Genomic DNA, 22,253 nt, shown 5'->3' with positions numbered 1-22,253 from the left:
TATTCATTCACTTATATTTATATGCTAATAAAATTCATTGCATATGTATTCATATCAGGGCCATTGAAAGGTTTTGTTGATTTTATAATGGTTTCAAACTCTTGGAGTAATGTAATTTTAATGAGGTTTTTGAGAATCACATTGTGGTACACACTCAAATTCTACTTAAAAAGAACTGAAAATTTTTTTGGGGGGAATAATACATTTACATGGTTCAAAAACTAAAAATATAAAGAGGTATATAGTAGACAGTCTTTTTCCTACTTCTGCTCCAATCTGCCTCATTCCCCTTTCTCCCATGGGAAAACACTTTTACTGTTTTCTTGAGAATCCTTCAATATTTTCTCTAAGCAAAAAAGTGTGTTTATGAGCAAATGAAAGTGTACAGGTGAGCAGCAATATTCTGCACCTCAGTCTTCACTTATCACTATATCTTGGAGCTCTTCCCATGTCAGTGCATTGGGTGCTTTCTCATTCATTTTTCTTTCTTTATTTTCTTTTTTTTTTTTATTTCCATAGGTTTTGGGGGAACAGGTGGTGTTTGGTTACATGAGTAAGTTCTTTAGTGGTGATTTGTGAGATTTTGGTGCACCCATCACCAGAGCATTATACACTGAACCCAATTTGTAGACTTTTATCCCTCATCCACTTCCTACTATTTCCCCCGAATCCTCAAAGTCCCTTTATCATTCTTATGCCTTGGCATCCTCATAGCTTAGCTCCCACTTATGAGTGAGAACATACGATGTTTGATTTTCCATTCCTGAGTTACTTCACTTAGAATAATAGTCTCCATTCCCATCCAGGTTGCTGTGAATGCTATTAATTCATTCCTTTTTATGGCTGAGTAGTATTCCATCATATATATATCACGGTTTATCCACCCATTGATGGACATTTGGGCTGGTTCCACATTTTTGCAACTGTGAATTGTACTTATATAAACAAGCATGTCCAAGTATTTTTTTCATATAATGACTTCTTTTCCTATGGATAGATACCCAGTAGTGAGATTGCTGAATCAAATAGTAGTTCTACTTTTTGTTCTTTAAAGAATCTCCACACTGCTTTCCATAGCAGTTGCACTAGTTTACTTTTCCACCAGCAGTGTAGAAGTGTTCTCTTTTCACCGCATCCATACCAACATCTATTATTTTTTGATTATGGCCATTCTTGTGGGAGTAAGGTGGTATCACGTTATGGTTTTGACTTGGATTTCCCTGATTATTAGTGATGTTGAGCATTTTTTCATATGTTTGTTGGCCATTTGTATATCTTTTGAGAATTGTCTATTCATGTCCCTGGCCCACTTCTTGATGGGATTGTTTTTTTCTTGCTAATTTGTTTGAGTTTGTTTTAGATTCTGGATATTAGTCCTTTGTCAGATGTATAGATTGTGAAGATTTTCTCCCATTCTGTGGGTTGTCTGTTTACTCTGCTGACTTTTTGTTTTGCCACACAAAAGCTCTTTAGTTTAATTAAGTTCTACTATTTATCTTTGTTTTTATTGCATTTGCTTTTGGGTTCTTGGTCATGAAATCCTTGCTTAAGCCAATGTCTAGAAGGATTTTTCCAATGTTATCTTCTAGAATTTTTATAGTTTTGGGTCTTAGATTTAACTCCTTGATCCATCTTGAGTAGAATTTTGTATAATGTGAGAGATGAGCATCCAGTTTCATTCATCTACATGTGGCTTCCCAATTATCCCAACACCATTTGTTGAATAGGGTGTCCTTTCCTCACTTTATGTTTTTGTTTGCTTTGTCAAAGATCAGTTGGCTGTAAGTATTTAGGTTTATCTCTGGGTTTTCTATTTTGTTCCATTGGTCTATGTGCCTATTTTTATATTAGTACCATGCTGTTTTAGTGACTATGGCCTTATAGTATAGTTTGAAGTTGGGTAATGTAATGCTTCCAGATTTGTTCTTTTTGCTTAGTCTTACTTTATCTATGCAGGCTCTTTTTTGGTTTCGTATGATTTTTCTAGTTCTGTGAAGAATGATGGCGGTATTTTGATGGGAATTGCATTGAATTTGTAGATTGCTTTTGGCGGTATGGTCATTTTCACAGCATTCATTGTGCCCATCCATGAACATGGGATGTGTTTCCATTTGTTTATGTGAACTACAATTTCTTTCAGCAGTATTTTGTAGTTTTCCTTGTAGAGGTCTTTCGCCTCCTTGGTTAGGTATTCCTAAGTATTTTATTTTATTTTTGCAGCTACTGTAAAAAGGGTTGAGTTTTTTATTTGATTCTTAGCTGGGTCACTGTTGGTGTTTAGCAGAGCTACTAATTTGTGTACATTAATTTTGTATCCTGAAACTTTGTTGAATTCGTTTATCAGTTCTAGGAGCTTTCTAAAGGAGTCTTTAGGGTTTTCTAAGTATACAATCATATCATCAGCAAACAGCAACAGGTTTGACGTCCTTTTTACTGATTTGGATGCCCTTGATTTATTTCTCTTGTCTGATTGCTCTGGCTAGGACTTCCAGTACTATGTTGAATAGAAGTGTTGAGAGTGGGCATCCTTGTCTTGTTCCAGTTCTCAGAGGGAATACTTTTAACTTTTCCTCGTTCTGTAGTATGTTGGCTGTGAATTTGTCATAGGCGGCTTTTATTACATTGAGGCATGTTTCTTGTATGCCAATTTTGCTGAGGGTTTTAATAATAAGGGGATATTGGATTTTGTCAAATGCCTTTTGTGCATCTATTGAGTTTATCATGTGATTTTTGTTTTTAATTCTGTTTATGTGGTGTATCATATTTATTGACTTGCATATCTTAAACCATTCCTGCATCCCTGGTATGAAACCCATTTGATCATGGTGGATTATCTTTTTGATATGCTGTTGGATCTGGTTAGCTAGTATTTTGTTAAGGATTTTTGCATCTATGTTCATCAGGGATATTAGTCTGTATTTTTTTGTTATGCCCTTCCCTTGTTTTCATATTAGGGTGTTACTGGCTTCATAGAATGATTTAGGGAGGATTCCCTCTTTCTGTATCTTGTGGAATAGTGTCAATAGGATTGGTACCAATTCTTTGAATGTCTGCTAGAATTCAACTGTGAATCTGCCTGGTTCTGGACTTTTTTTGGCTGGTAATTTTTAAAATATAATTTCAATCTCGCTGCTTGTTGTTGTTCTGTTCAGGGTTTCTAATTCTTCCTGATTTAAGCTATGAGGGTTGTATATTTCTAGGAATTTATCCATCTTCTTTAGGTTTTCTAGTTTATGTAGGTAAAAATGTTCATGCTAGCCTTGAATGATATTTTGTATTTCTCTGATGTTGGTTGTAATATCTCTCATTTTGTTTCCAATTGAGCTTATTTGGATCTTCTCTCTTCTTGGTTAATCTTGCTAATGGTCTATTAATTTTATTTATCTTTTCAAAGAGCCTGGTTTTTATTCATTTATTTTTATATTTCTTTTTTGTTTCAATTTCATTTAGTTCTCTTCTGATTTTTATTTCCTTTTTTTCTGCTGGGTTTGGGTTTGGTTTGTTCTTTTTTCTCTAGTTCCTTGAGGTGTGACCTTAGGTTGTCTATTTGTGCTCTTTTAGACTTTTCGATATAGGCATGTAAGAGTATAAACTTTCCTCCTTGCATCATATTTGCTGTATCCAGAGATTTTTATAGGTTGTGTCACTATTATTGTTTAGTTCAAAGAATTTTTTAATTTCCATCGATTTCATTGTTGACCCAATGGTCATTCAGGAGGAGATTATTTAATTTCCATGTATTTGCATGGCTTTGAAGGTTCTTTTTGGAGTTGATTTCCAGTTTTATTCCACTGTGGTCTGGAGAGTACTTGATATAATGTCAATTTTCTTAAATGTATTGAGGCTTGTTTTGTGGCCTATCACATGGTCTATCTTGGAAGGAGTTCCATGCACTGATGAATGGAATGTATATTCTGCAGTTGTTGGGTAGAATGTTCTGTAAATATCTGTTAAGTCCATTTGTTCTAGGGTATAGTTTAAATCCATTGTTTCTTTGTTGACTTTCTGTCATGATGGCCTGTCTAGTGCTGTCAGTGGAGTATTAAAGTCCTCCACTATTATTTTGTTGCTTTCTATCTCATTTCTTAGATCTAGTAGTAACTGTTTTATAAATTTGGGATCTCCAGTGTCAGGTGCATATATATTTTAGGATTGTGATATTTTCCTGTTGGACAAGGCCTTTTATTATTATATAATGTCCATCTTTGTCTTTTTTAAGTGTTGTTGTTTTATTGTTTATTTTGTCTGATATAACAATAGCTATTCCTGTTTGCTTTTGGTGTCCATTTGTATGGAATGTCTTTCCACCCCTTTACCTTAAGTTTATGTGAGTCCTATGTGTCAGGGGAGTCTCTTGAAGGCAGCAGATACTTGGTTGGTGAATTCTTATCCGTTCTGCAATTCTGTGTCCTTTAAGTGGAGCATTTATGCAATTTACTTTCAATGTCAGTATTGAGATGTGAGGTACTAATCCATTAATCGTGCTATTCATTGCCTGTATACCTTGGTCTTTTTTAACGGTATTTTTGTTTTATAGTTCCTATGAGATTTATGCTTTAAAGAGGTCCTGTTTTGATGTTTCCAGGATTTCTTTCAAGATTTAGAGCTCCTTTTAGCAGCTTAGTGCTGGCTTGTTAGTGGCAAATTACCTCAGCATTTGTTTGTCTGAAAAAGAGTGTATCTTTCCTTTATTTATGAAGCTTAGTTTCACTGGATCCAAAATTCTTGGCTGATAATTGTTTTGTTTAGGGAGGCTGAAGATAGGTCCCCAATCCCTTCTGGCTTGTCAGGTTTCTGCTGAGAAATCTGCTGTTAATCTGATAGGTTTTCCTTCACAGGGTACCTGGTGCTTTTGCCTCATGGCTCTTATGATTCTTTCCTTCATCTTGACTTTAGGTAACCTAATGACAATGTGCCTAGTTGATGATCTTTTCGCAATGAATTTCCCAGGTGTTCTTTGAGCTTCTTGTATTTGGATGTCTAGGTCTCTAGCAAGGCCGGGGAAGGTTTCCTCAGTTATTCCCCCAGATATGTTTTCCAAGCTTTTAGATTTCTCTTCTTCTTCAGGAACACCAATATTCTTAGGTTTGGTCACAACATAATCCCAAACTTCTTGGAGGTGTTGTTCATTTTTTAAAATTCTTTTTTCTTTGTCTTTGTTGGATTGGGTTAATTTGAAAACCTTGTCTTCAAGCTCTGAAGTTCTCACTTCTGCTGTTTTTGATTCTATTGCTGAGACTTCCCAGAAGCTTTTGCATTTCTCTAAGTGTGTCCTTTATTTCCTGAAGTTGTGATTTTTTTCTTATGCTATCTATTTCACTGAAGATTTCTCCTTTCATTTCTTGTATCATGTTTTCGATTTCCTTAAATTGGACTTCAACTTTTTCTGGTGCTCCTTAATTGACCTTCTGAATGATTTTTCAGGTAAATCAAGGATTTGCTTTTTGGTTTGGATTCAATGCTGGTGAGCTAGTGTGATTTTTTTGGGGGGTGGTAAAGAACCTTGTTTTGTCATATTACCAGAATTGTTTTTCTGTTTCCTTCTCATTTGGGTAGGCTATATCAGAGGGAAGATCTGGGGTTCAAGGCTGCTGTTCAGATTATTTTGTTCCATGGGGTTTCCCTTGATGTAGTACTCTCCCCCTTTTCCTGGTAATGTAGCTTCCTGAGAGCTGAGCTGTAGTGACTGTTACTTCTCTTCTGGATCTAGACACCCAGCAGGGCTACCAGGCTCCTGGCTGCTACTGAGGGTTGTCTGCACAGAGTCTTGTGATGTGAACCTTTTGCAAATCTCTTAGCTGTGGATACCAGCACCTGCTGCAGTGGAGGTGGCAGGGGGGTGAAATGGACTCTGTGAGAATCCTTAATTTTGGTTGTTTAATGCACTGTTTTTGTGCTGGTTGGCCTCCAGCCAGGAAGTGGCACTTTCAAGAGGGCATCAGCTGTGGTAGTATAGGGAGGATCAGGCATTAAGTGGGGGCTCTAGAACTCCAAGGAGAATATGCCTTTTGTCTTCAGCTACCAGGGTGGGTAGGAAAGGACCACCAGGTTGGGGAAGGGTTAGGTGTATCTGAACTCAGACTCCCCTTGGGGGAGTCTTTCTGCAGCTGCTGTGGGGGATGGGGGTGTGATTCCCAGGTCAATGGAGTTATATTCCCAGAAAGATTATGGCTGCCTCTGCTGTGTCATGCAGGTAGTCAGGGAAGTGGGGGAAAGCTGGCAGTCACAGGCCTCACCCAGCTCCTATGCAACACAAAAGGCTAATCTCACTCCCACCGTAGGTACCAAGTTTGTTTCTAGGCAGTGGGTGAGCAGGGCTGAGAACTTTCCCTGCACTAGCAGCCTCTCAACTGAGAAAGCACTTAGGGCTTTTGCACCTCCCTGCCTGTTGAGTCTACTGGATTCTCTTCCTCTGAGTTCTGGCCAGGAGATTTCACATTGGGTTAGAATTGCTACAAAGTTCAGCTGGAAGTTTCCTTCTCCCTGTGGTCTTTTCCCAGTACTTCTGGCAGCCCTCCCCAAGGACCCCTGTGAGGCAAGTCAGAAATTGCTTCCCAGGGACCTAGAGAGCCCACAGGGCTTTTCCTGCTGCTTCCTCTACCCCTGTATTTCACTCGGCTCTCTAAATTGACTCAGCCCCAGGTAAGGTCAAATCCTTTTCCCTTGATCTAGACCTTCAGGTTCTCCAGTGAGGGTGTGTGTTCAGGGGTGGATAATACCCCTTTCCCACTTTCACAACTTGGGCCCTCACAGTATTTGGGCTGTCTCCTGGGTTCTGAAGGAGGAAACCACATTCTTCATAGGGTCTGTGGATTCTTTTGGCTTTCCTGGTATATTTCTGCAGTAGCTCTGGAGTAAAAGTTCATGATATAAGTCTCCACATGCTGCTCTGTCTGTCCCAGTGAGAGCTGCAATCTTGTCCTGCCTCCATACACCATTTTTCCCCCAGTTAAAGGCTTACAGTTGGAAACTCAAATGGTGCAAGAGTGTAAACTGGTAATGGAATCCAGAGCCTCATTCATTTTTCTTACAACTTCAGAGTAATATATTTTATGGATATACTTTAACTTATTTAGCTTGTGCCCTTTGATGAGCATTAGTGATTCCCCCAAAGGGCCCAAAAAATCATATGGATTTCATATTTCATGGCTTTGATGGCACATATTAAAAGTTGATTTTGACCTATCCTGCTTTTGATAGTTTTATGGAAAGAGTAATTTAGGCTTATTTCCAGCCTACTGTGGTAACTCAATAAAAGAAATGCCAACTTCTTTATTCTTTTAAAAACACAATGGAGGAACAGAGAAAATAATTGCCACTATCACTAGCTGAAAAATATGTGACTTCAAGATTTGGTATACTAGGATCTTGAGAGTTGAGATTATGGGTATAACTTTGAGAAATAACATAGTTTATAATTACATGATTTGCTCTGATAGCCCTAAATTCCTTGATATTTGACTTAGATTTGGAGACATGAAGCCATTAGGCATGCTGGGATTGAGGAGGCACTGATGGGAGGGACTAGGAAGACAATAGGGACCCTCCAGAATGAGGGACTCACTTAGTTGGAGGTAGGAGTCATCCTTAGGACAGATGAGCAGCATTGTGGTTCTGGGAGCCATATCTGAATAGGAGCAGAGCCCTGCTAGTAGGTGGTGATTAGGGTTGAGCACCTGGGAATGGAGAAGAGTCATAGCTAGGTTGGTTGCTAGGCAATGGGAACCACTACTTTTTTTTTTTTTTTTTTAAGTTTTGTCCCTTCAGCCGCTGTCTCTGACTCCTGCTAGATATGATCAAGTTGCATGGGAGTGATGTAATTTGATCATATCTAGCAGCAGTTAGAGACAGTGGTTGAAGGGGCAAGACTGTAGGTAGGAAAACTACTTTTGGGGCTGTTACAATCATCTAAGTAAAAAACAACAAGGGCATGGATATGGCAGTAAGTAATATTACTTAGGAGGTAATATTCACAGGGCAGGATCATGGGTTAAAGCTGAGGATTCAGGGTGAAGGTCAAGTTGGGGAAGGGTTTACATATTCATTAAGTCATTCAACAAAGAATAATTGAACACCTGTTAAATGACTGGCACCATGCTAGTTTCTGGAGACACAGAAGTGAGTAAGAGATGGGTTCCTGCCCTCTTGGAATATGCCTTTTGAGGAAGGCAACAATTAATAACTAAACAGTAAATAAGCAAGATTATTACAGATTATAATGAAAGCTATGAAAAAAGAGGTGGATGAATTGTCTCATGCCCCTTCATAATCCACCCCTTCTCTACCCCAGCCCTGACAAATGCTGATTTGTTTTATGCCCTTATGATCTTGCCTTTTCCAATAAGTCATATAAATGAAACTATACAACATGTAATTTCTTAAATCTAACATTTCATTTAGTGTAATGCATCCTTGTGTGTGTATATATATATATATTCATAGTCCTTTTTATGGCTAAGTGGTCTTCCATTGTATGAATTCACTACAGTTTGTTTATTTGTCAGCTGAAGAACATTTGGGTTGTTTCAGTTTTTGTAAAACTTTTTGGAGAGTTCATTGAGGTGACAAAATGTTCTATATCTTAATTTTGATAATGGTTACAAATCTGTGTGTTTGATGAAACACATATAGCTGGGCATTAAAAAGAGTGAATTTTACTCTACAAATTACACTTCAATGAACCAGATCTTTAAAAGCTATATACCTAAGACTTTTTTTTAAAAAGGTAAGAAAAAGATAAAAAAATAGATTATTGAATGAGAATAACCCAAGATTGAAGAGGATTGGGACAATTTAAGATATGGAGGTCAGGGAAGACCTCCGAGGAATTGACATTTGGCCAGAGAGACAAGATATGTGTATTTATGTGTCTAAAAATTAGAAAAGAGACCAGTGTGGCCAGAAGGGTCTAGACTATGAAGAACTTTCTAGGTTACAATGGGGAGTTTTGGATTTATTCTAGGCTCAGTGGGAGATAATTCAAGATTTTAGGTAGAGCTGTACCACTTCATATTTACTTTAAATAATGATCACACTGTTGTTGTTTGGATAATTCATTGTAGGGGGAACAAGTGAGGAAGCAGGGAGTTCACAGTAAAAGTCCAAGTGAGAGACAAAGAAGAACCTGATGATGGTAATGACAGATGGAAATGAGTGGGTGAAGGATAGAGACAATTTTTAGATGGATAAAACCAGCAAACTTCACTAATGATTAAGATATTTAGATAAGGGTGAGGTAGGGATTCACAATAATTCTTGAGGTGTTTTTTTTTTTTGGTTTGAAACAATATGGGTGATGGTGATGGTACTGCCATTTACTGGGTTGGAGAATTGTTAGGTGAGGACCAGTTTTAGAAAGAAACATATAGAGCAGAATAAGACTTATGTCTTCTATGGACTCAGTCACAAAGTCTGGGGGGTTTTTGGAAATTGCTGTCTTGCTTAACTTGGATGAATTGCTCTTACCCCTGAAATGGCTTATTCCAGATGCTGCCCTTGAATAACTCCAGTCATCTCATATCCCTGGGATCTCTCTATTCTTCTTAGGACTTGATTAAGTAAAATGCCATAAAATTGCAAAAATGTCCATGATAATTCATTGGCCTCTTGAATGTCACTCTTCCCATTAAGAGGTGGGGTTTATTTCTCTATCCCTTGGATCTCAGCTTGACCACATGACTTGTTCTGGCTAATGAAACATTAAAACATATGACATAAGTAGGTAATTTAAAAGTATTGGGGTTTGCCCTCTTGCTGATGGAAACCCTTACATCATTCTATGAATGAGCCTAAGATGATGAGAAACATGGAGTCGTCACTCCAAATGACAGCAGACATGTGAGTGAAGCCCCTACTGTACCAACCAGTCTACCAATTTTTAGACATACAAGGGTGGTCATCCTAAAATATCCAGCTTAAGATGAGCAGACTCAGAGCAGAACACCCCAGTCAACCCACAGAATCTTGGAAAATAATAATTTAAAAAAGTTATGTTTTAGAATGGTTTATTATGCAGCAAACGCTAAGTGATAACACCACGCAAAGTTTCAGTGGTGGTAACCAACCTCAGGCTTACTGCTGCCTAAATTTATTTCATGAATAACGTTGTTACTTGGCCTTATTTGTAAATGAATGCTACAGCAAATATAGCACCTGGCTGAACTGGCCAATGAAAGGGGTTAAAACTGATCCACAAAAGAAACTTGGAGTTTTTGGTGAAGACTGACTCCATGTTATTCCCTCATCAGTGGAGCATCAGCCCCTCATTTTTCTCTCCTGGTTATGATCATGATGTCAGATGCCAGGCCCAGTATGATGGCGATGATCAAAGAAGGAGTTTTCAGAGTCCCAAATGGCTGAGCAACTGGGACCTTGCCTGCAGCAGACAGATGGAGCATTCCTCTTATAACATACTTAACTCTTTGGTTAAAAGCAACAAATATGGATTTACTTAAAATAACAAGTAGGGATTAGATTGCTATTTTTGCATTAAAAAAAACCACCCCATGTGTCATGAAGAGAACAGAAAATGGAACATTATAAAGCTACATCTAATTTCTTACCAGCTGAACAGAAGTTAACAAAGGAGACCATTTTGCCTAATACACCTGAATAGATACAGACATTCTAGTGGGCATGTTTAAAGAGGTTCCTATTTGTTTGTGACTTAGAATTAAGGTCTGAGCTAGAGTAAAAAGTTATGGAGTCATCAGGAGGTGATAAGCAATTCTTGAGAGTGGATGAGATGATCAAGAGAAGGGAGGAGGCATAAAAGGGAGGAAGCTGAGAAGCCATGTGACCTAGAAAGGTAGGGAAGGAACAGAAGCTAACAGGAGGCACTGTGGTTAGAAGCGCCCAGTCAGGAGTTAGACTTTTAAGTTTGAATTCCTAATTAGCCATTGACTTTGGGCTTAATGTCTCTGCACTTTACTTACCCTGAGTTACAATGAGGATCATGATAATATCTAACTCCTAGGATTTATTGTGAGAGATGAATGTCACAATATAGTTGAAGTCCTTGAAACAGTGCCTGGCCCAGATTTAATGTTCAGTAATTACTAGCATTATTTTTACTACATTCAAAGGATTTCATGAGTTTCAAGAAAAGGGAAAGGATAGTTAGCATCCAATACTAAGGGAGGACAATTAAGAGATGTACTAAGAATGCCCATTTGATTTAACAGCTAGGATGTCTTGCTAAAATTGACAAAAACTGTTTTTCTAGAGTCATGGTGCTCAAAGTAGGGTGCTGAGATGTGAGGAGTGAGGAGGTGATAAGGCTATTGGGGATCCAGGCCTAGCTCAACCACTGGCTGTGTGACCTTGTACAGACTGTTTAACCTCTCTGGGTTCATCACCTTGGCTATACAGCAGGAGGAGACAGAGGAGGAGACTGGATAATTGAATTCCCATTTAAAAAATATTCTTCAGTCAACTGATGAGAACCTGGAAGGTCAACAAGCAGAATGTTGTAGAAATGATTTTCTTCCTTTCAGATGGGAGGGTCAATGACCAGCCAAAATGTAAGACATCTGACTTCTCATTTTCCTTCGTGCTGCTGCCTTCAGAGCCAGGTACATACACCAATACAGAAGTATATGCAGACAAGAGTGTACGCATGTATGTGCAAACACACCTACACATACAAACACAAATCACACTCTTCAGAGATCCATATGGTAAGACTGCTCATAAGCAGATTATGCCACAGACCACAGCTTTAGCCAACACTTACTGACAACCTGCCATGTGCTGGGTGCTCTGCTAGGAGCTGGGTATACACAGACACATTGGTCGTGGTGATTTTTCTCAAAGGGGGAATACTCTAAGGACAAGGAAGCAGCTGACAACGAGTTCTATGATACAGTTCAGCAAATATTTATTATTTTTTAATATTTATTTGTAATGGGTACATAGTAATTACACATATTTGAGGGGTACACTGTGATGTTTAATATATGTATTCATTTTGTAATGATACATCAGGATAATTAGCTTATCCATCACTCAAACATGTATCATTTCTTTGGTGAGAACATTCAGAATCCCCTCTTCTAGTTATTTGATAATATACAATGCAATATTGTTAACCATAGGCCAGGCATGGTGGTTCACACCTGAAATCCCAGCAGTTTGAGAGACCAACCTGCGAAGATCACTTCAGCCCAGGAATTTGAGACCAGCCTAGGCAACAGAGTGAGACACCATCTCTACAAAACAAAACAAAACCAAACCAAAACAAAACAATATTCTTAACTATAGTTACCCTACAGTGTAATAGAATGCCCCAACTTATTCCTCCTATTTATCTATAATTTTATATGCATTCACCAATCTAACAAATATTTATTAAATGCTGACTATGCACTAAACACTGTTCTGGCTACTGGGGGCAGCTATAGGAAAAATATGGATAAAGTCTTACAGTGTACAATTATTTCTAAAAGGGAGGCCTCACAAACTTTCAGATTTCTGATGAACCGCATTGATTGTTATCAACCAGTTGATCTCAGAATGTTACCTGGGAGGTCTCCCAGCTTCTGGCCTCAGTCTTTGCAGTAGCATAGGGACCATGACTTGGAGAACATGGGCAGATGGGAGGCCGAAAGGTGAGAGGGGAGCTGAGATCTCATTTACTTGGGCTAGTCCAGTTTCACTTGGAAGCCGTAATTCTCCCTAGAACTGAAAGGCATGTGCTTCTCATGTTTCTAAATGTGCTTTGGGAAGGTTTCTGTGACTGTTATCATACATCATCATTCTACTGGATTAATAGCAGCCTCAGACCAACTCCTTCTTTGAAAAGTCTCACAAATATTGGAGACTGCTGTATTGTAGACCACAGAGGTTTTGTGCAGACGACTCAATTGGTGCTTCTCCTAGGTAGAATAAGAAGAGATGAAATGGATTCAAATCATCTTAGTTTGTACACATATACTTCATGCTAGGTTTCAGAATCACATTATAGGCAACGGAAGGCAGTGAAGCCTGATTGAGCCTTGCTGGGTAACTCTCTCTCTGATTCCCTGAAGATTTCTTTCTCTTTCTTTGGCATATCCAAAGTCTCCCATTCCTTTCACACTAAAGCTTGTGAGGAACCTCTCAGATGCTGACAGGACTCTTTCAGATTGCTCACCCTCGTGAAGGGCTGGTGGTTCCCACTGGATCCTTGCATATTTCTGCATCATTTTCACCACTGTCTTGCGAAATGTTTGGAGTGGGATTTTTCCATCCCTCCCCTTGGTGAAAACCACTTTTCATGGGTTGACAGAAATTTGCATTTGGGGGGTAGTTTTTAGCTGTTCAGCTTTTGGGGAGAAATGATGCAAATACAAACCCGGGGCTTAGTTCTTGGGAAATTCAGGAAGTGTCTCCCAGAAAGGGAGGGGCAGAAGGACAATTGTCAAAGTGCCTCTGCTACTGGTCCTCACATAAACACTCTTTCTCTTTTGTTCCTGCTAGACCCTGAAGAATAAAACTCAAGCACAAAGCAGAAGAGGTACTGGCAAGTGAATGCAGCAGTTTCCTAATCCATGTGGATCAAAACATGCAAGTTTTGATTCTGTAAAGAATCTTCCTTAGCATGCTGGATTAATCACATGGATTAATAAAACACAGTCGCCTTCTCTCACTGATAACTTCAAGTCTTTGTACTTGCCCCCCACCCCCTCTTTTTTTTTTTTTAATCCGGTGGAACTCTATGAGAACAAAAGGGGTGACATTTTCTATGAGTACCATGGCCATCAGTCCATTGGTCCAAACCCTGTGGAAGGTAGGCTCTCTGCATTTCTCAGTGTGCAAAAGTCTTGTTTTGCGCCTTAGGGAAAACTCAAGGTGTCTTTTGGACTCTACATTTTGTATAGTTTTGCTATGAGTGAAAAGTACCACATTGAGGTTCTTTACTTGCAAACAAAAGCAAAGGCTAAATGAAAGGCATTTAGTACATGGTGATTAGGGCCTTAGTTAGGTGAGTATGCATTTGTCTCAACTCTGTTTAGCCTGTTTACCTTCGATAAACCAACACTTCTCTGTTTTTTGGGACAAGACCAGTTGGTCTATGTCTAATTCAACCACAGAAACAACTAACATTCCTTGAACTTGACTATGTGCCAGGTATTGTTATGACACTTTTCCTCAAGTGTCCATTTAATCCTCATAAAAAATCCTATGGCATAGTCATATTATTATCTCCATTTTCTGACAAAATAAGTGGTTGCGTTGAGACAATTTAGATCTGGTACCTTTCATAGCCTGTGACTGTAACCCATGCTGCTATTCTTCCATGCCTGAAGCCTGTTTGTTTAAGCCTGCTTAATTGTGCCTTCAACAATTAGATTAATGTTCCCACTCTATGTTTTAATGTTTCTTAGTGTATGGGGACTTTAAAGAGGTAAGATAATATGGTAGATCATTTCCTGTTTCAGCCCACAGTTGCTGTTATTCATTAGTTAGAAAACCCTTATTGAAAGCCTCATAGGAAAAAATAATACAGAAGGAGAAATGGATAGAGGGAGCAGCTGAAAATTGGAGAAAAGCAAAGTCTTGAAATACACCAAGATATATGGATACTTTAATATCTGGTACTTGGTTGTTTTAGTGCCATTGTGATAGAGTGAAGGTACTTATTTTTATTTCTTCATAGTCTCTATCCTGCACAGCACCATCCCCCTTTCCTTCTCTCCATAGTGAGAATTCTCCTTTTCTCTTAGCCTACTTGGCCTCTGCTTCAAATTTACAAGTCAAGAAGAATTCTACCCTCACCAGTAAGCTCCTTGGCCTTTCTTAGGCAGATCAGGGCAATGGGTAAGTGAAGAACCAGGGAAACAGAGGAACCAGAAAAATTCCAAGAGTAAGAGAAGAAGAATTACAATGTCAAGTGGGGCAAAGAGGAAGGGCAAGGGAGCCTGTGGTGGTAGCTGGGTGAGGATGGGCTCCTGGGAGCTTGGAGCAGGGGAGGATTGAGGAGAGGAAGGGAGGGACAGTTTCTGTGTATATGGAAGAGAGAGTGATGGGGGAGAAAGAGAGGAAGAGGGTGGAGGGGAAAGGGGGATAGAGAGGGAGAAAATGAGCAAAAGTTAAGAAAAGAGGCTTTTAAGGAATTTGTTGTGTCTTGTGAATCTAAACCTTCTTCAGTATTTCTTCAATAGACATAGACTGAAATTAAGATTTAAATTAATCTTCAATTATTTTTGGACACCAGTTAAAATTTATTTTATCAAGACTTCTAGGCACATCTAGGCCAGAAGGGAGCACGAATGGGCTCTACTTCTTAGGGGTGACACATCTTAAAATCGCCAGGCTGTGTGCATATGTTCTACCCGACTTCTTCTTGGTCTGACTCTATCATTAAAATATATGGGAAATGCCAGCTGTTTCTCCTCAGACATGTGTGAGGTAGCTGATACATTTATTCAGTTTCTATACAACACAGTATGTGTTGAATGTGCAAACCAATGGTGAAGGAGACATCGTCCTTGCCCTTTGATAAAAGAAAAATTTCAGCCAAATTAAATGTAAAGGAGTTTAATTGAGCAATGAACAATTCACCAATCAGGCAGCTTCCGAGACAGGGTAGGCTCTGAGGCTCCTGTGCAGCCATGTGGTAGAAGAAGATTTACGGACCGAAAAGGGAAAGTGAGAACCGGAAGTGAGGTACAGAAACAGCTGGATAGGTTACAGGTTGGCGTTTGCGTTATTTAAACATGGTTCAAACAGTTGGCTATATTTGATTGCTTGGTGATTTGCACAAGTGTAGGCTGTGGTCTGCTTACACCTCAACTTGTTACAGTTCACGATGTACAGAAAAACCTTTAGGCTGAACTTAAAATATGTAAGGAGGCAGCTTTAGGCTAAACTTGATTTAACACTTTATAGAGCTTATTTTCTAGGGGAAGGAGCAGAAAATAAACCATTAAAATATACAAACAATGCAATTACAGATTGTGAAAGGAACTATAAGGAAGGTAAACTTGAAGTAACTTCCTGTGAAACTGACAGTTAAACCTGGATCTGAAAAGTAAGGACCTAGTTATACAAAGAACTCTGGAGAAAAAAAAAGTCTCTTAGTAATTTTTAGTGAAATATCTAGGAAATATATATTTTAATAAGATTTCCTCATTTCTCTCTTTTTGAAAATCCAGGTATTCAGACAGATTAGATTTACCTAATCTGAACAATATAGAGAGAAAATGGACTGAGAAAAAAGAACATTATCAAGGATGTGTGGGACAATAACAAAGTGCTAACATTTGCATTGTTGAGGTTCCTGCAGAAGAGTAGAAGGTGGGACTGAAAAAGTATAAGAGTGCCCTCTTATCCATGGGGGAAATACATTCCAAGATCCTCCCAGTGGACGACTGAAACTATGGATAGTACTGGATCCTATATATACTATGTTTTCTCCTATACATAGATATGATGAAGTTTAATATATAAATTAGGCACAGTAAGAGATTAACAATAATAACTAATAATAAAATAGAACAATTATAACCTTATGCCAGTATCACTCTTGTGTGTTGGTGCCATTATTAACTAAAACAAGGATTACTTGAACACAAGCACTGCGATATTGTGCCAGCTGATCTGATAACCAAGACGGCTAGGAAGTGGCTAGTGGGCAGGTCGCATGTGCAGCATGGATACAATGGACAAAGGGGTGATTCACCTCTCAGGTGGGATGGAGCAAGACGGCATGAGATTTCATCATGCTTTTCAGAATGGTGCATAATTTAAAATGTATGTGTGGTTTATTTCCAGAATTTTCCATGTGATGTTTTCAGACTGTGGTTGAGTGTGGATAACTGAAACCATGGAAAGTGAGATGGTAGATAAGGGGGTCTTCTGTATATGAAGAAATAATGGCTGGAAACTTCCTAAATGTGGTCATTATCTTATCTTCCTAAATTTGGTCATTTTAATCTTCTCCCAAATACATTTAACCCTTTCCACAATATTCTTCAATTTGTATTTTTATGATTGAAAAATTTATGAAAAAGTATATTTTAATTCCTTTGTAAAGCAAGGAATTTTGTGGACTATACTTACTCCTAATGCAACTTCTCATTTTTGTTTATATAATTTAGAATTTGGACGTTTTCAAGTAAAATTTTAAAGAAGAACATTTACTTGGTATATTTCCTGATCCTTTGCGTATCTTAAAAAACATTTTACCATTGTATTTCCATATGAATAAAAATTTAACAAGAAGTAAAATTATTTAGTGTTTGTAGATGTTAGGACATTGTCTTTGGCATTTGAAATTGCATAAAAAGAAGCATGGTACCAATCTTATTTTTGTACAGAAGTAGATGCTCTTTATTTTTCTACCAAGATACCTACACAGTTTTTCTTTACGAAAAAAAGAGATGGAAAGTAAAATTTGCGAGGATAAGTTAATATAAGACTCCTTTAAATTAACTTTACTTAAAACACAGTGAGCTCTTGTGGTTTGAATTACTAGGATTTTTCACCACATTATTTTTCTTAAATTATATCTTTGCTTATTGATTGGATTTCAGTTACTCTTTCTATGTTTTCAACAGGGAACTCCGAAATGTCCTAGGTTCCTCATCTTCCATCATATTTTCTATTCTCTCACAACTTTCATTTCTTTGTTCTTTTTTCTTCATGAAAGGTGGGCTTCTCAAGTTTGTTCTGCATATCGAGATTCTGTCAAGTACAACTAACAGAAGCTGCCATTGCCCAGTGTAGAGACCCTGCCCTAGTTTCTCTCCTCTTCTCAAGATGGCCCCACATTCTAGAACAGCCCTCTTCCTGTGTCAGTGAGCAGACTCTTCTCAGAAGCTCTCAGCAGACTTCCCCTCAGATCTCACGGACTTTAACTAAGTCATGTGACCTCCTTTAAACTAATCACAGTAAGAGGAATGAGACTACCATTAGTAGAGACTTTCCCTTGAGCTGGGAAAAGGATGACTTCCTTGAGGTATGGATATTGAACAAAAGGTGATTTCTGTTTGTGAAGAACATGATTTCTATTTGCGAAGAACATGATTTCTATTTGCATCAACAGTGTCTGCTGCATCCTCCTATTGATTTGATTTTTTTGCTGTGTTGATTATTCAATTTACTCATCCATTTTGCTATTGGACATTTAATTTCCTTGCAATTTTTCCTTATCTCACCCTGCTCTGTTTTGTCTCTGCTGATTGGTCTTTTCTGTTCATCCTGTTGTTTTTAATCATCAAAAGCTCTTATATTGTCATTTTATCCTGTTCTTTTCCTGGTTTCTGTTCCTGTTCAGTAAGGCTATGTCTTTTGTATACCATTAAGGATGCAAAACTCTTTTTCAAAAATTCCCAAAATGACTGGTTCCAGGAGGTTTTTCTGAGCCTTCAAGACAACCCTCTCTATTTTGCTATAGAAAAGTACCTATTATGCTTATAGGTAACATTGTATGAATTCACATTTAAAAAAATCTTTGAACAGCAGTATCTCAGGTCCTTGGTGTTTTTTAGAAGACATGTTGTACAGATGTCATTTGGTCATTTGCCTCTGTTCATTGTCCACTTGGAAGTTATTTGAATCTTTCTTTAGTTGGTAAGTATAGGCTAGGCTTGTTCCCAGGGTTTTGCCTACATCTTCTAGTGTTCTTCTCCCACAGTAAGGTAGGATCTTCCTCCACTGTCTTGTTTTCTGGTACTCCCGAATTATAAGAAAGTTTACAACTCCAGCAAGCATTATTACCACGAGGCTTCTCACTGACTTAATGCTTCACATGTAGATCTCTAGGTTCTGGGATAGACCATACAAATGCCATTCTTATCTCTTTCTTATACATTCCAGCAGGGTTCAAGATCAGGGACTGGAGTAGTACATGGCCTGCCTTACAAATCAGTGTGCATAATACATAGGAGTGGCCATGATTTTTTGTTTTTGTTTTGTTTTATTGATATATTGATATATTTTGTTTCTCCCTGTGAATAGTTATTATCATACAGTAGTAATCATAGGGTATTTACAATTCCATGCTTTGCCTTAACCTGCCATTACATCATTTTTTTTTGATATTGCTTCGTAGTTCAGGTCAATAAACCTATATACATATTCTTTTAATGGCTCAATGATATTATACCCAGTTGTCTTTCAATTATTGAATTAACCACAGACCTTTGCTTTCTAGGGTTGGGTATGTGGGCAACTGGTTGGAGTAAAATCTCTCCCTCCTGTTTTTTAGTCAGTTGGGACTCCTTTGTTAATCTTGCAGAGTATGGCTACGTATGGCTCCCCACCTTGTTCTCATTCCAATTCTTTTTTATATAAATGCCTTTTAGAATCAAGCATAGCGTATTTCTCAGGCTTAGATTTTAGTAGGAAGTCGGAAGAGGCTGCACCTGGGAATGATGGCTGGTAGTTGGCACTGTTCTTTGAATAATGAATTTTCACTTGCTATTGTTGATTTTATGGAATTTTGTCATGTAACCTTGTCTACATTTCATAGCATCTATAAAAGTGGTAATTATTCACAATAGCAAAGACTTGGAACCAACCCAAATGTCCATCAATGATAGACTGGACTAAGAAAATGTGGCACATATACACCATGGAATACTATGCAGCCATAAAAAAGGATGAGTTCATGTCCTTTGCATGGACATGGATGAAGCTGGAAACCACCATTCTCAGCAAACTATCACAAGATCAGAAAACCAAACACTGCATGTTCTCACTCATAAGTGGGAGTTGAACAATGAGAACACATGGACACAGGGAGGGGAACATCACACACTGGGGCCTGTCAGGGGATGGGGGGCTAGGAGAGGGATAACAGGAGAAATACCTAATGTAGGTGACAGGTTGATGGGTGCGGCCAACCACCATGGCACATGTATACCTATGTAACAAAACTGCACATTCTGCTTATGTAACCCAGAACTTAAAGTATAATAATAAAAAAAAAGTGGTAATTACAAAAGGTGGTGGAGACTGTCAGTGATGCTGTGATGTCAGCTCTGTGAAGGGCTGACCAACAAGCTGTTCCGTATTTCTCACAGCATGATAAATAATTTCTTTATTAACAATGAGCTTATTGCCACTTTCCTTAAGACTACACAGGTAAGCAAGAATGCATTTTTGATAGTATGTAGTTGGAAACTTGTTTTAAGCCATAAATACCTCATGCACTAGTCTTTGCTTCAACCTGCAGTTCTGTCAAGATGGTACCTGACTTTGGAATAGAATCCTCAGGGCCGACAGCACATGAGAATCTGGATACAGGTGGCTTATTGTAGTGCAATCTTGTCACTCAATTGCCGAAGGATTCTGCTTAGGATGGGCAAACCACTGGAAACAGATGCATGTGTATAGGAGTGCCTCTTGTAGTCACACTGAGGCTTCCAGAGAGGAGTAACAACTTTTCTCTGCTAATTACATCTACTAGAGACTCACTTTATTTCAGGACTCTCTTGTGTGGCACAGAGATGTTGGAAACAGAGATTCTTGGAAAAAGAATGTTCTGCTATACATCAAATGGCATGACTTAGCCATTTCACAATATATACCTGTGCTGGTACCTCATATTGTATACCATAAATATACACATTTTTTACCCATAGCTTAAAAATAAATTTAAAATAATTTAGAAAAACAAAGTAAAAAGAGTATTCTCTGTTATATATGGTTAAGCACTAGTGTTAATTTGTTTATTCATTTATAAACCACAGTTATGTGCTGTATTGAATTAGGATGGAGATAACCTGCTAGTTACAGCAGTAATAACATTATTTATTTAAAGATTTGACCAATTCTAATTTAATATTTAATGGCATATAATTAAGGAAAGTGATTACAGTCAAAACTGTGGAGGATTATAATCTGCTTCCTCTATGTTGTAGAAAGAAAAAGAATCTCTTTTCTGTGAATTTTCTTGTTATTTAACATTGAAGGATTGTAATTAATAAGAGCATGCTGCAGATATTTCAATTATTATGAAAAATTCATTTCAGGAAGTATGGTCAATGGAGTGAGAAGTTCTCCAATTTCCGTAACTTGACAAATCTTATTGCTTTGAAGACTTATAACTGTGCACTTATCATTGCTTTGAAGGCTTATAACTCCATGTGCATAGTTATTATCATACAGCAGTAATCATAGAGTATTTACAATTGCATATTTTGCCTTACCATTACATCATTTTTTCTATATTGCTTCATAATTCAGTTCAATAAACCTGTATACATATTCTTTTAATGGCTCAATGATATTATACCCAGTTGACTTACTATAATATTATTGAATTAAACATTTATCCCTTGTGGGACATTTAGGTGGCTTTTATTTATTTATTTTTCCTTTCATGAATAAGTTTAAAATGCTTGCTTCTATAAAATTCAAGAATCATATTGAAATAAACTATTGCTCTGGCTACATATTTAATAGGAATATCAGCAAAATTAGTCCTAATGAAGCATCCAAGATTTACAAAGTTCTATACAGAGGCAAACATAATCCCATAATTTTCTGATTAATTGGTTTAATCTGCAAAGGTGGTGATGGTAAAAGTGCTGCGAATGGATGGCACTGGAATAATGATAATAATGATGAACACATCATCATCAACAACAATAATAGTGATAAAGCATTTACTGAGCCCTTATTATATGCCAGGCACTCTTCTAAGTGCTTTCTGTATATCAACTTATTTGATCCTCACAGGATTCCTATGAGTAAGGTCCTATTATTATCCGCATTTTACAGAAGACAAAACATACATAGAGAGGCGAATTATTCCCAGTTATTATAGAGTTAATATTTCTTGGATACTTTATGTTGATGACTATATAACTGATTTACATGTATCCCTTTATTTAATGATCCCAAAAATCCTTATGAGGGGTATAATTAATACTCCAATTTTGTAGATGTAGCATTTGAAGCTAAAAGGGGCAAGTCAGGTGACTGAGGTCACAGTGCTTATAAAGATCAGAGACTCAAACCTAACTCTGCCTAAATCCAAAAGTCAGGCAAAAGCTAAAGTCTTAGCTACTAAGTTGTACTGCCATCATGGGATCTGAATCCAGTGAAGTTAAATGATTCACCCAGAACTACCTTGTGAAGAGTAGCTGTCCTATACTGGAACCATGTCACTTCTCCCAGTTCAGTGTCCTTTCTGATACACTGTTGTGACTTCTCTTTTTTGTATCTCCCTTTCCCAAAGCTGCCTCTCTCTCTCTCTCTGTCTTCTCTTGCTTCACTCATCTTTTTCTGTAGACTAGCTGTCTCTGCTCTGTTTGTACGTG

At 37.9% G+C, this 22,253-nt stretch overlaps 1 protein-coding gene across 8 annotated transcripts in view; it reads left to right on the top strand.

Annotated features, from left to right (window-relative positions):
- C10H12orf42 (chromosome 10 C12orf42 homolog) overlaps nucleotides 1–22,253 on the top strand; it is a 267,817-nt gene that overhangs the window by 203,755 nt on the left and 41,809 nt on the right. For 5 of the 8 annotated variants that reach the window (XM_054527569.1, XM_054527570.1, XM_054527571.1 and 2 more), the window contains one exon: nucleotides 11,496–11,573. The exons of the other annotated variants lie outside the window; for them this stretch is intronic. In XM_054527569.1, the coding sequence (XP_054383544.1) occupies nucleotides 11,496–11,573 (78 nt within the window). The remainder of the gene's footprint in view (nucleotides 1–11,495; nucleotides 11,574–22,253) is intronic. 8 annotated transcript variants of the gene reach the window in all.

This window comes from Pongo abelii, chromosome 10 (assembly GCF_028885655.2).
Source record: "Pongo abelii isolate AG06213 chromosome 10, NHGRI_mPonAbe1-v2.0_pri, whole genome shotgun sequence".
Lineage (NCBI taxonomy): Eukaryota > Metazoa > Chordata > Mammalia > Primates > Hominidae > Pongo > Pongo abelii.
Note: the sequence above shows the minus strand (reverse complement) of the source record. Positions and strands in the feature narration are given on the sequence as shown.